The sequence below is a fragment of the Hyperolius riggenbachi genome, chromosome 10 (genome assembly GCF_040937935.1).
Source record: "Hyperolius riggenbachi isolate aHypRig1 chromosome 10, aHypRig1.pri, whole genome shotgun sequence".
NCBI lineage: Eukaryota > Metazoa > Chordata > Amphibia > Anura > Hyperoliidae > Hyperolius > Hyperolius riggenbachi.
The window spans coordinates 28549308-28563777 of NC_090655.1; the positions used below are offsets into that span (position 1 = coordinate 28549308).

A 14470-nucleotide genomic window follows, 5' to 3' on the forward strand; every position below is an offset into this window, starting at 1 on the left:
GAGGTATTATTGGTATTTGATCTTTCATTTTATGAAGACATTTATCTCATATGTGTACTTAGCTTATGTGTGACTGAGGTCACAGAATGTTACAAGACTCTATGGGGTTACCTGGGTGGATAGGGAGCCCAAATTCCAACCCTGCTTTTTTGCCATCCATCGGACAATGCTAGATGCCTCCTCAATTTCCTTTTGGGAAGTTGCCTGACCTGAGAGTAACGCAAGGACAACGTAGGCCGAAATCTCCACGGCTCCATGGCCGTCCTCATCCATTTCCCAATGCTTGCTGTCATCTGAGGAGGTCCAAACACAAACCACACAACTTGGTCAGATACGTCCATTAGAAATTAGAAATAAATGGAAAAGTCATACAATGAAACATGCCACTATAACAAGCCAAACTGAAGTTACAAAACAGAATATTTCTGGCTACAAGTTGGGAGGATCGAAAAAACCACCTTGAGTACAAATTAATTGTTGCCTAGAAAACAGAATTGGGCCAATTAACCCTTTAGCAGCCAATTTATTTAGAGGCTTTCAAGGACTCCAGGCTAATTTAATTTAGGAAATTTTTTTTTATTTCTTCTTAGTTAGATTTCCCTGCTTCTAATAAATACTGCTGTAATGTGCATTTATGGCCACTTGTCACTAGGGGGCAGTGTAAGACAATGATAGAGGACTTCTGTTTTCAGTTTTTATGTGTTCTGCATGGTAAGAGAGATCAAAGCAAGCCACCAATTTACAGCACAATGAGTTCTGCCACTGAAGACAAAAGCAGTGCATTATCTTAAATTGAGATAACTGGTTTGTGGCTGTTAACAGGTTAAAATCCCAAACAGCCCATTAATTTATCAGCAAGTGCGTGAATGTATCGGCTGTTGGTTAAATGATCAACACCTGAGGATTCTTACTTGCCCTACACGTTTTCTTCAGGGCAGTCTTTTTTACTCACCTCTTGAGTAGTATTGATGTTTGAATGTAGTATTGCCACTGTAAAGCACCGATTAAGGGGACAGGGTCAGGAGGAGTTCACGGCATTACAAGTCCCGTCAAATTTCTATTTTGCATAGTGTTTTAGTAAGGAGGCTTTTTGGTCCTTTTTTGCCCCTTACAAATTCCTAGGAGTTCCAGTTCACCATGAGCTTGCTGGGCAATCTGTAACTCTGGGTGTTTCAAGCCCTACCCCATAGTGCTATATTAATCCATGCCATGCACTGATGAGGACCAACCAGTTTGAAACAGTCTGTATGCATGTTGGATTATTGTGGCTCTGTACAATTTTCAAGCTGACACCACATCATTGCATTCCAGTGGTCCTGGAGCGGTGGCTAGCTTACAGGCAGGGCTGGATTTGTACAGCTGCCCCGGACTGACAGCATCCTAACACACACCCCCCCCCAACATGGCAGGGATTTGATTGTTGGCTCCTCCGAAGACAGTTAGTGACATGATGGTTGGGATTAGATTGTAAGCTCCTTGGCGAGCGGCACATTTGGTGAGTGACAGGCAGCTCAGAGATCACTGTAAGTGCCTATTTGCTGCCCCCTCATCTCCGAGTACCAGATCCGGCTGATGGTAGCCACCCACCCCTCTGTGCACACTCTGCTACTGCCACCCTGGTGCCACCCTGCCCACCCCTCAAGCTATCTGCTACTGCCACCCTGGTGCTCACAGCCCACCCCTTGCTTTCCTGGTACCCTAGGCCATGGCCTTTGTGGCCTTGCATGAAATCTGGCCATGCTTACAGGGACAACAAATAAATTGCATATTCAGCAGTGATGCATTATTGGAAAACATCATATGCCCACTACAATTGGAATAATCGCAAATACCTTCTGATTTAAGAAGGCAAATTTCTGAGTTTCGTGTAACGCTTCCTCCTACCAAACCAGAAGGAAGAAGTATCATATGAAGCGCATCATGACTGGCAAGCAAGTGAGCAAGGAGGACCCTGTCCATTTGTTCAGTGCTGAATGGTGGCAGCCGGGAATATTCGGGTGTTTCATGAATCACCTATGATACATTTAATCCCCTATACTACTCTTGGGGCTCATTCATACTACATGCAGACCTGTTAGTCCTGATGGACCAAGAGACCATAGAATTTCATGTTTCCGCTGCCGGTGCAGAGCAGGTTCCCAATCATTTCAATCTAGGAACATTTTTTTACCGATGACGCACGCAATCGCTCATGGACTTGAATCGTATTGCATCTCCAGACTTCCCCATTATAGCACAACTAGCAATGAGCATGAATCTCGCATAATCATCATTTTGCATCTTAATTCGCAATTATAATGTGAAATCATAATGCAAAATTTCTGGAAAAACCATAATGAATTTAATTTCGTAATTTCACAATTTCATGCAATTTTTGCATAATTGTGTGTTCACTTTAGCGGTTAATAGTAAGGCCCCCTATACATGCCATTGTCACCAAAATTGCTATGCATGTTAACAGTGGAAACAAGCCATTTTTTCAATAAGTCCTTGTAGTTTTTCAGAAAACTGATTTCACAATGCAAAGGAAAAATGTTTTTTTAATTCAGAAAAGTAAAAAAAAAAAATAATAAATAAATTCCTTTTGCATTTTCAAGATCCATTTTCTCAAAACCTAGAAGATCTTTTTGAAAAAAAATTTTTTGACTGGCACCAACTATGCAAAACTACGAATGGATGGCACATAATCAATCAAATGCCAAAATTGTGATTACGTATAGCCATAATTGCGAAAATTTGGCAAAATTGTAATTAGCAGATTACGATCGTTGCTAAACACAACTCACCGGTCAATTTTCATAAACTAACATCATACTGCAGCTCTTATCTCCATGTTTAGTGAACTTGAGAGGGTCCATTTACCTGTCTTTTCAGCACTTTCCTCAAGGCTGTCCAGCATCCGTTTTCTGAGGTTCTCATCTCCAGATAGAGTAAAGACGTAGGCCAGCATAGCCTGGGTATAGGGACTACTTACATCTCCCACTGAATCCTTCAGACACTTCAGTGCTCTCTCCACCACTGACCCCTATAAAGTGATCAACATCTGATAAACTAAAGATACAAAACCGTGAACTGGCTGGGGCCATAAGGTAAATATAGAACATTTTTATTATGTTTCTCTTCTTAAATGTGTACCACAAAATATTTGGTCTGTGAATAGGCAATTAAAGGAAACTGTACCCCTCCCACAGTGAGATGTCAGGACTTCGGTCCTGACAGTTTCCTGTCTTTGAACCTTGTTGCATGGTGGGAAATAACAGCTGTTTCCAACTGCCAAGAAACTAGTATCTCCCTCTGTGCATATGTATATTATCTATAAAAAAGAGGGGGAAAAAACAACCTTTTATCCTATTGCTATGCAAGTGGGTGTGGTTATAAGGAATGGTCATTGGTGCTGTCTAGTTTTTTAGTTTTTCATGTCTGCCAGTAGTGAAGATGATTATGTGCAGGCTGAATGTGGATCAGGCAATATGGACAAGTTACATGGCAAATATCAATCATTTCTTAATCCCGCTTCTATTTTTTAACTTCTCACTTTGCAATGTATTGATTTATTGTTCCACCTTTTTTGCTTATGCCAGGGGGTTGCTAGGATCCTAACACATCCGGGCACTTTTGGGCACTATACCTGAAAAAAGGGTGGGGCCACGCACCAGAATGTGGGTGTGTTCATAGGTGGAGCAAAATTTACATGAACTTAACAGCGGTCTAAGTAGGCCTGCCTAGCAAAATGTTGGAAAAAGCTCTCCTCTCCCTTAGTACAAAGAAAAAATAAATAAACGCAGCATATCAAATAAATAAGCTGCCCTACCTAAACATAATTAGGCAGAGTTTCTTGGCTTCTGTGCTGGCTGGTCTGGCTTTCTGCTGGGCAGGCTGCCCAGCTTCCAGGTTGTCTGGCAGTCATCCCTCCCCCCCCCCCCATAGCATTGCCTGACCTTCTAGTGGACCCCCTCCAATGCTCCAATGGGCCTCCCATTGAGGACCCCCATAAAGGTACTAGAGAACCGTGTATGGCACCACAGCACCCAGCATACCTCTCACTGATGAATGAAAGCTCTCAGTATTCTGGCCATTGAGGCAAAACAGCTTCCAGCATACCCCAATAGAGGCTCCACAGCTCTGACTCTGTCTGGGGGACATCCAGGGCACCCCAGTGGCATGTGCCACTGATCTTTGGGGCTAGTGACGCCCCTGGCTTCTGGTCCTCTTTAAGTCAATCAAAGTAACAGGGACAGAGAAGACACATAGCGCATCAACACAACTTACATCAAACACTTGGCCATGCTCCATAAGAGCTATTGCAATATATGCCGTACGTGTCACCTCATCCTCCCCTTGTTTCTGCAATGATAATAAAGACTTCAAATCAAAAACATAAATTATGTAATAACTGTAAATAAATAAGAATATAACATTAATTGAAGTAACAATAGCAGAGATGAATTAAGATGCAATGGGGCCCTAGGCAAGGTAGTAGATTTGGGGCCTGTTTGTGGTTCTCTTGGTAATCTGAAGTGAAGAGAGGTCAGAGAAGGTGGCAGGTGGGCCCAGCAGGCCCAAAGCACCTGCCTAGGTTGCCTGGTGGATAATCCTGCTCTGAGCAATAGTAGACTCAGCCTGGCAGGTAGCTGGTAGTCCCTGGGGAACATTGTTCACACCATTAAGTTTTGCGGTGCCCAGCTGCGATCCTTTGATTAGAGATGGCTCAAACCTCAGATTTTAGGTTTGCGAACCTCGAACGTGAACTTCTGCAAAAGTTTGCGTGAACCATGCGAACCGCAATAGACTTCAATGGGCAGGCGAACTTTTAAAACTACAAACACTAATTCTGGCCACAAAAAGTGATGGAAAAGATGTTTCAAGGGGTCCAACACCTGGAGGGGGGCATGGATGAGTGGGATACATGCCAAAAGTCCCGGGGAAAATTACGGATTTGACTCACAACAGGGGTTTAAGGGCAGAAATCACATTGCATTGCTAAATTGGAGGCCTAAAGTGCTCTAAAACATCTTGCGTGTGTATACATCAATCAGTTAGTGTAATTAATGTACTACTTCACACTGACAGACCAAACTCACTGTGTAACGCACCGCAAACAGCTGTTTGTGTAGTGATGGCCGTGCTGGACTGGTGCGTACTATGGAGAGAGTGCAGGCGATGACGATTTCTCAAGCCCATATGGTCGGGCTGAGGTAGCTTAATGACAGAACAACAATCACTGTCCGGCTGATCGAATTTGGTCTGTCCACAATGAGGCAACGACCTTATTATCTAGGGTCAGGTGTGCCCCCCAACACACTCATATAGCCGGTCATTGCTTCACTGTGAAACGCAAGCCCCTTCACCACGGCAAGGTAACGCTCATGAAGGTAACGATCAAGGTAATGTTCACGATCACTGCAGTCACACAGGTGCAGTGAAAGGTATGCAGTGACTTCTGGTAGAACAATGTGCAGTCACACAGGTGCAGTGAAAAGGTATGCAGTGACTGCTGGTAGAACAATGTGCAGTCACACAGGTGCAGTGAAAGGTATGCAGTGACTGCTGATAGAACAATGTGCAGTCACACAGGTACAGTGAAAGGTATGTAGTGACTGCTGGTAGAACAATGTGCAGTCACACAGGTGCAGTGAAAGGTATGCAGTGACTGCTGATATAACAATGTGCAGTCACACAGGTGCAGTGAAAAGATATGTACATTGATGGGTATATAAAACAGTGTGCGGTCACACAGATGCAGTGAAAGGTATGCAGTGACTGGTATAATACAATGTGCAGCAGTTTCACAGGTGCAGTGAAAAAGCATGCAGTGACTGGTATATAAAACAGCGTGCTGTCACACAGATGCAGTGAAAGGAATGGAGTCACTGGTATAATACAATGTGCAGCAGTCACATAGGTGCAGTGAAAAGGTAGGCAGTGAAAGTGCTGGGCCTGGCACAGTATAGCAAGGGCCAGCTGCAACAGACAGGGCTGTATATGCAGTGTCAGTGGGCCACACACACACACAAAAACACATCACAAGAACACTAGCTCTCAAAAGAGCTGTTTTGGGGTGCTTTTCAGCAATAAATATCAGCAAGGAGCAAGCTAACAGACCTCCTAACTATTGCTTTCCCTATCTCTACAATGTCTCTCCCTTCTCTCACTAATATCAGCAGTAGACAGAGTGAGAAAATGGCAGATGCGGCTGCCTTTTGGGAGATCCAGGAGGGAGTGCAGCTTGATTGGCTGCCATGTGACTGCTGACTGTGATGTAGAGGGTCAAAGTTTAGCCCAATGATGTAGTATAGGGGGCGGGTCGAACTCGCATAAAGTTCGCGTTCAAACCATTCGGGCCATCTCTATCTTTGACATCACCTCCTCCCCATTACATCCGTTTACCATCCTGGTCCTCCTGGAGCTTCCATCCTGGACTTCCCATCCATCAAGTTCTCTATGGTCATGGTGTAGACAGAGAGAAGTTTCAGAGGCACCAGGATGGTCACGAAGGGTAAGAGGTGACCCGGGTTGCCAGAACTATTGTGGTGCAGTTTAGTGGATGTGGAACTTATCTTTGAGTCAGAATTTTCAGATTCGTGAACACTACCTGCATGCAAGCAATTGACCCCATTAGGTTTGTCCAGGGAACTTAATTGCGTCAAGATCTCAAAACAATAACTACATCATGGAAGAAAATAAAGCAGCTTTACTACCGTGTTTCCCCGAAAGTAAGACACTGTCTTATATTAATTTTTCCTTAAAAATATGTGCTAGGGCTTATTTTCGGGGAGGTCTTATATTTTGTGGTGCTAGCCAGATCCCCCTTCAGTATTTAGCTAGATCTCCCCTAGTATATAGCCAGAAACACCTAGTGTATACCCACCCCCCCCAGTATATAGCCAAAATCCCCCTATTTATGTAGCCAGCGTATATAGGCATATTCCCCCCTCTCCCTGCCCCTGCCACAGACACTAACAGCTCTCCATGCAAATGCACGGAATTCAATTGACTAAGCTTAGACATCCAGCACAATCGGGACGGTTGCGCTGCTGCTGCTGTCAATTTACCTCCTTTGTTGCTGACCCCCTCCTCCATAAAGTTGGATCCCCCTCCGTTTTCGCTGTGCATAATTCATCAGATCAGCGGGTAAAGGCAGATAAACTTGTACAGTATCATCGCCACCGTATACAGGAAGTGATCTCTGTTTACTTCCTGTATACGTCAGCGCTGTTACTATACAACTTTAGATGCCTTTCCCCGCTGATCTGAGATCTGCATTATGCACAGCGCACACCGGAGGGAGATCCGATTTGCTGGAGGAGGGTGGCCAGCAGCAGGGAGGTAAATCGGCAGCACAGCGGCAGTGCGGGCAGGGGGGGGGGTTGGCTCGGCGGCATGGAGGATCGCGGGGGGGGGGGGGTGTCTTATTTTCGGGGAATGTCTTATATTTCAAGCATGCTTGAAATATAAGGGATGTCTTATTTTCGGGGGATGTCTTAATTTAGGGGAAAGACGGTATGTACAAAAATGTAGGAAATCCAGGCTGAAAACAGGCTTAGGTACGGTGACCATACGTCCCGCTTTACCCAGGACGCGTCCCGCCTTCGGGGGGCGCTGTCCCAGGCTGCATGAGGTCCCGGGAAACGTCCCGCTTTTAGCAGCGGGACGTCCCGGCCTCGGGACTCTGGCCACCGTACAGTGAACTAGCCGCAGCGTCTACTAGACGCTGCGCTAGTTCATTCCCCGCAGCCCCGCTCCAGCCTGCAATGTTCTCCTCCGGCAGGCACAGGCAGAGCAGGGCTACGGGAAGATGGCGTCCGGAGGCGGAGCCCTGTATTGGAGACTATTTGTCTCCAGTACAGGGCTCCGCCTCCGGACGCCATCTTGCCGTAGCCCTGCTCTGCCTGTGAGAGGCTGAGCGGGAGATTGAAGATCGTCCAGGCCAGGGGGAGCTGCACACACCAGAGGCACCAGAGGCCGGCTGCGTGAGGGACGTCTTCTGCCAGGTGAGTAAATGCTTTTTCTTGCAGGTGAAGTGTTTGCCCACATTTTGTACTGACATATTTGCCCAAATTGTGTTCATTTTGTACTGACATGTTTGCCCACATTGCGTTTATCTTGTACTGACATGTTTGCCCGCAGTGCGTTTATCGTGTACTGACATGTTTGCCCGCAGTGCGTTTATCTTGTACTTACATGTTTGCCCGCAGTGCGTTTATCTTGTACTGACATGTTTGCCCGCAGTGCGTTTATCTTGTACTGACATGTATGCCCGCAGTGCATTTATCTTGTACTGACATGTTTGCCCGCAGTGCGTTTATCTTGTACTGACATGTTTGCCCGCAGTGCGTTTATCTTGTACTGACATGTTTGCCCGCAGTGCGTTTATCTTGTACTGACATGTTTGCCCGCAGTGCGTTTATCTTGTACTGACATGTTTGCCCGCAGTGCGTTTATCTTGTACTGACATGTTTGCCCGCAGTGCGTTTATCTTGTACTGACATGTTTGCCCGCAGTGCATTTATCTTGTACTGACATGTTTGCCCGCAGTGCGTTTATCTTGTACTGACATGTTTGCCCGCAGCGCGTTTATCTTGTACTGACATGCTTGCCCGCCGTGCGTTCATTTTGTATTAACATGTTGCCCGCAGTGCGTTTATTTTGTACTGACATGTTTGCCCCCATTGCGTTTATTTTGTACTGACATGGTTGCCCCATTGCGTTTATTTTATGCTGACATGTTTGCCCGCAATGCGTTTATTTTGTGCTGAAATGTTGCCCGCAATGGGTTTATTTTGTGCTGACATGTTGCCCATTGCGTTTATTTTGTGGTGTCTGGGGTAACTGTTGCTGCATTTATTATTTAATGGTCATAGTTGGCTGTGTTTGCTGCTTTGGGGTTATGGCATACTATTAAATAGCATCACACAGTTTCTGCACACCTATGATGTGAATCCACGTTTGACCACATCACGGCGTAAACACTGCTTTCTTATGCCTCGCTGTTGCATCATTACGTTAGCTCCGCCCATAGAATGTCATGGCCACGCCCATTTTTCGCGCGCGCTGCAGACACCACATTTTTCGCCGCGCGCCGCATCCCCTGTTTTTCGCCGCGGCATGCTCCGCGCGCCGCAGCCGCCCCCCCCCCCCAATTCCCCCCGTCCCAGGTTGAGCCTTCAAAAATCTGGTCACTCTAGCTTAGGGGATCATGCCATAGTCAAATCCATTATATTAAGGCTTAAGATGAAAAAACAAAAGATAAATCATACATAAATTAACTGGAATAAGAATTATTATCGTTAATTAACCTTTAACCACTTGAGAACAACAGGTTTACACCTCCTAGTGACCAGGCCATATTTTACAATTCAGCAATTTACAGCTTTAAAGGGGCACTATGGCGAAAAATTTTTAAATTTAAAATACGTGCAAACATAGACAAATAAGAAGTAAATTTATTCCAGAGTAAAATGAGCCATAAATGACTTTTCTCCTATGTTGCTGTCACTTACAGTAGGTAGTAGAAATTTGACAGAAGCAACAGGTTTTGGACTATTCCATCTCTTCATGGGGTGATTGTCAGGAATTTATTTATTCTTAAAAGCACTTAGTGAATGGCAGTTGCTCTGTCCAACTGCCAAAAAACTGTGTAGCGAGCAGGGAAGTTGGCCAGCATCATTTTTTAAATCATTTTTAAGGAATAGCTTTATAAAGAATAACAGCCTTGCTGAGAATCCCCTATGAAGAGTTGGACTAGTCCAAAACCTTTCGCTTCTGTCAGATTTCTACTACCTACCGTAAGTGACAGCAACATAGGAGAAAAGTAATTTATGGCTCAATTTACTCTGGGAAAAAATGTACTTCTTATTTGCTTATTTTTGCAAATATTAAATGTTTTCAATTTTTCACAATAGTGCCCTTTTAATTGTTTATTGCTCGGTCATACAAGTTAGCACCCAAATGAATTTAACCTCCTTTTCTGCTCACAAATAGAGCTTTCTTTTGGTGGTATCTGATTGCTGCTGTGATTTTTAGTTTTTTTTAATTAATAAAAAATAATCATTTAAAAAAACAAATATATTTCTTTTATTCTCCCCCCTCCCCAATGAGCCCTAGACTGTGATACGTCCTCTGTACAGCGCTGTCCTCTGTACAGCGCTGCACTAGATCGCAACACTGTACACATATATATCTGCACTTTTGTTTATATATTCCGCCTGCCAGGCAGCTCTGATCGCGGCTGGCAGGCTAATCGCAGCAGCCCCCTTTGCTTACTTCAGTGAAAGCATGCTCCAGCAATCGTTCGTTTTCTGTAAATCTCGCAGTTCGCGCGATCAAGGAACGAAAGGGCTGCTCTGCGGCCACCACTCTGCGTTAGGCAGTTGCAGAGCGATTAAGCAGCCCTACCTAAGTAATCTTGTTTGTGATAATGGGGGCAGGGGTGCTGCACCTGACTATACTTGGGCTGCATCACCTAGCCTAATGCAGAGCCGCACAGGCATCACTTGATATTTTTACCTGATCTGGGCGCAGGATCTGTGCTCCTCTTCCACTGATGTGCGCTGTAATGCTGACATCATCCTCCTGGACCCGAGGGAGGATGTCAGTATTACAGCGCCACTCAGTGGTGGAAGGAGAGCACCGATACTGCGTCCAGATCAGGTAAAAATATCAAGCGCTCCCTGCACCTTTCTGCATTAGGCTGAGGGAGGTACACTGCCCGGCTGGGGAGGCACAAAAGAACGTGGCGCCGCAGCACATGTAAAAAACTAAATAAAACTAGCAGGCAATAGGTTAAAAGCATCAAGAAATATTTGAAATGGATATATAACATTGATAATGTTTTTTGTACTTATATAAACACTATGGATGTGTCAAGGGGTACTTGAGATAATGTTACTCACAACAGGGGTTACTTGGCCAATAATAATACTCCCCCCTTTCAGGTTCCATGCGCTAAAGTTTCACCCACCAATGGTCTCCTCTGTCTCCAGCCGCTCACCCTACTTCCTGTTAGTGGAAATCGGAAGAGGTGAGTCTCCCTGCCTGCTATGCTAATTTTTGGAGGGAGGAGCACTGAAGGGGGGGGGGGCAAGGTGAGGGACGGGAGGAGTAGAGCCCTCCTCTCCGTAGCTGTGTGTGCCCGCTGCGCCTCCCTTCTGTGGTATACCCCGCCTGCCCCTATTAACGCCCCTAGGCAAGCTACAGAGCTACCGCCCCCCAGACACCCCCCCCCCCCCTCAGTTGTATCCACTGTGGAGGTGATTGTTACACCCCTGCACACACACAACACACACAAACAGCATACGCACACCCACAGCATACGCACGCACGCACGCACGCACAAAAACACAGCATACATACATGCATACATACACACACACCGCATTTGCGCGCACACACACACACAGACACACAGCATACATACATACATACACGTAAAAGCGAATAATTACATATATTACAAAAATACTGCTGAATGTAATAGAATGAAATAAACATAATGAAAACCACAGTGCATTCGCTTTGAGGTGGGTTTCGGTAGCTTCCCCTGTGCTGGTATTACCGTTAAATAATTGTTAAAACTTTCCCCGACTTCCTGAAAGCAGCCATTGGGCAGCTGCAGACTGCTCAGCCATTTCACCGCATCGTCTATGTGCTTCTCCTGAATGTAGATCAGCTCTTTAGCATGGACAAATGACCTCAGGGTGAAGGCCGTGAGCCTGCAAAAATCATACAAAAATGTTTTAAAACCTAAAATCAGACAACTAAGAAAACACATTTATGTACACTGACTTGTCCCCGGTGGCCCAACTGGATGGGCTCGAAGAAGGGACTACCGGAGTGGGAGGGGTCATGTGAGATTCTGGTGGCCTTCTTCCTTATTCTAGAAGTGTAGAGGAGGTCTTTTTTTGCAGTAACATTTGCATAATTCGATATCATCTTAGAAATTTTCGCATATTTCAAATAAAGTAGATAGTTGGCACTGAGCCAAGGCTTTGTACTAAATGCCTTTTAACCAGCTCCCGACCCCCTAATGCTGATGGGCAGTGGGAGCGAAGCAGCTGGGGGACCACCTAATGCTGATTTACATCAAAGTGAGGTGGCCAGGATTATCTGGGAATGCGCACTCGCTCAAGTGCCCGTCCCCAGCTGTAAACAGAGAGGGTATCTGTTAACAGCCTTGCAGCCGTGATCAGAGCTGGCAGGCTGTAGTGAAAAAAAAGGCAATTTACATTTGTACAGCAATGCAATCTAACGCAGGGCTGTACAGTGGACAGCCCTGCCACTTAAAGAGAACCAAAGATGAAGCACCTTCATGTGTTTTACCATGTATATATCAATGGGAAAATGACAGTAAACACCTACTCTGCTATTTGTTTCATCATTCACTGCTCAGTCTTCTTGTAAGCAGCTCTGATAAAATCTCCGACTGAGCATTTAGTCTAGTGATGACTTTTCAAGCCCAAGCCTGCCCCCTCCTGGCTCTGCTTTCCTGCTACGAGGATACATTGCAGGAAAGCAGAACGACAAGGGGGCAGGCTTGGGCTTGAAAAGACATCACAGAAGACTGATTCAGCTATAATCAATTCCGGGGTAAAAGCTAGACTGAATGCTCAGTCAGGGATTTTATCAGAGCTGATAACAAGGAGACTGAGCAGTGAAGGATGAAACAAAGAGAAAAGTAGGTGTTTACTGTCATGTTCCCATTGATATATATGGTAAAATACATGAGGGTGCTTAATCTCTGGTTCTTTTTAACTGTCCCCAGGAGTGGCTCACAATCTAATCCCTCTCAAGGCTGATGCTGTACTGTATGTATGGATCACAGTCAGGGGCATTTTAGGGGGGAGGGAAATATAAAAAATAGTATTTTTCATTAAAAAATTTATTTTTAAATAAATAAGTAATAATAAAAATAATAAAAATAAAATAAAGTGCCTAAGTCTGCAGCATTCATGGGTGTGGGCGCCTCTATTACTCAATTACTTCTCCATGAGTTCTAAGCATTTCCATCCCTAATAGCATCCCATTGACCCTCCCAGAGGCTTGTTATAGCTTTGTACATACCATGTGCTGGGCTTGAAGCGATTGAATAGACTGTAAGAGCCGTTCTCATTTTTAAACAGCAGCTGCCGCTGGTAACCTGCGTACAGGAGAGAGCGCATTCAATGAGAGTCATAACTAAAAGGGACAGAAGGAAGGGAATTTTCGGGGAACATTGTAACTGAATCAACAGAGGAAGCAGAAAGTATTTTATCTACAGTACAGGGAATGGCATAAGACACAAGTGGGTGCATTCGCTAAAGAAAATAGCATGAGTAACCTCCTGTTACTTGCACTATTTCCACAGCGTGACTTAAATGTAATGGGCTACATGCTACGTGCGCTATTGGCTGTGTAGTGTGCGTAACCATAGGAGCACACGCTATGCTACGGGTACTAGTGCACCATAGCAAGCACTAGTAACTTACACTGTCTCCCTGCAAGTAAGGAGCGCTCCTCTCCTCCTGCCCTGAGCCCCTTTAGGTCCAATCACTGCAAAGGACGTGATCCCCACACTCTGATTGGCCAAATAGTCAAGTGACAGGCAGCCTATTGGGCCAATCAGAGTGCGGGGATCAAGTCCTTTACAGTGATTGGACCGGAAGGGGCTCAGGGCAGGAGGAGAGGAGCGCTCCTTATTTGCAGCCAGGGAGGCAGCTTAAGTTACTAGCACTCGCTATGCTGCACTAGTACCCGCAGCATATCGTGCACTCCTGTAATTACGCATGCTACGCAGCCAGTAGCTTGCATAGCGTGCAGCCCATTACATTTAAGGCATGCTGTGGAAATAGCATTAGTAGGAGGTGCTTACTTGCGCTCTTTTCTTTAGTGAAAAAAACCCCAATGGCCCTGATTTTTGAAAGGCTCATGCAAGTCTCTGTGTGCATGCAAGTTTTACCAGCACTGACGCAAAAAGTAACATGTATCGGGTAAATATTTATTATTTTTGATTTATAAAGCGCCAACATATTCGATGGCGCTGTATAGCGTAAGAATCTAAGATGTGATACATAATAATACGTAATGGCATATACAAAATATAGAAGTTGATACTTAACCTCCTTGCCGGTTATCCCAAGCTCAGCTCGGGGTAACCTGCGCAGGAGGATTTCTCAGGCCCTGCTGGGCCGATTTTCACATTTTTTTTTATTGCATGCAGCTAGCACTTTGCTAGCTGCCCCCCCCCTCCAGACCCCTTGCGCAGCCTGGCCAATCAGTGGCAGGCAGCGCTGAGGGTTGGATCGGGATTCCCTCTGACGTCCGACGTCGGTGACGTCATCCCGCCCCATCGCCATGGCGACGGGGGAAGCCGAGCAGGAAATACCGTTCTGAACGAGATTTCCTGCTTGCAAAGAGCGCCGGCGGCGATCGAAGTAGGTAGGGAGATGCCGCTTGTCAGCGGCTATCATGTAGCTAGCGCTAGGCTAGCTACATG

The 14470-nt window shown here is 45.5% G+C and overlaps 1 protein-coding gene across 1 annotated transcript in view; it reads right to left on the reverse strand.

Moving 5' to 3' along the window:
• Window positions 1-14470, reverse strand: part of LOC137535930 (alpha-2-macroglobulin-like) — a 203547-nt gene that overhangs the window by 44159 nt on the left and 144918 nt on the right. Inside the window, exons 25-29 of the mRNA XM_068257820.1 lie at window positions 13060-13135; window positions 11555-11711; window positions 4270-4344; window positions 2863-3025; window positions 112-293 (exon numbers count right to left, since the gene is read on the reverse strand). Of these exons, the coding sequence (XP_068113921.1) occupies window positions 112-293; window positions 2863-3025; window positions 4270-4344; window positions 11555-11711; window positions 13060-13135 (653 nt within the window). The remainder of the gene's footprint in view (window positions 1-111; window positions 294-2862; window positions 3026-4269; window positions 4345-11554; window positions 11712-13059; window positions 13136-14470) is intronic.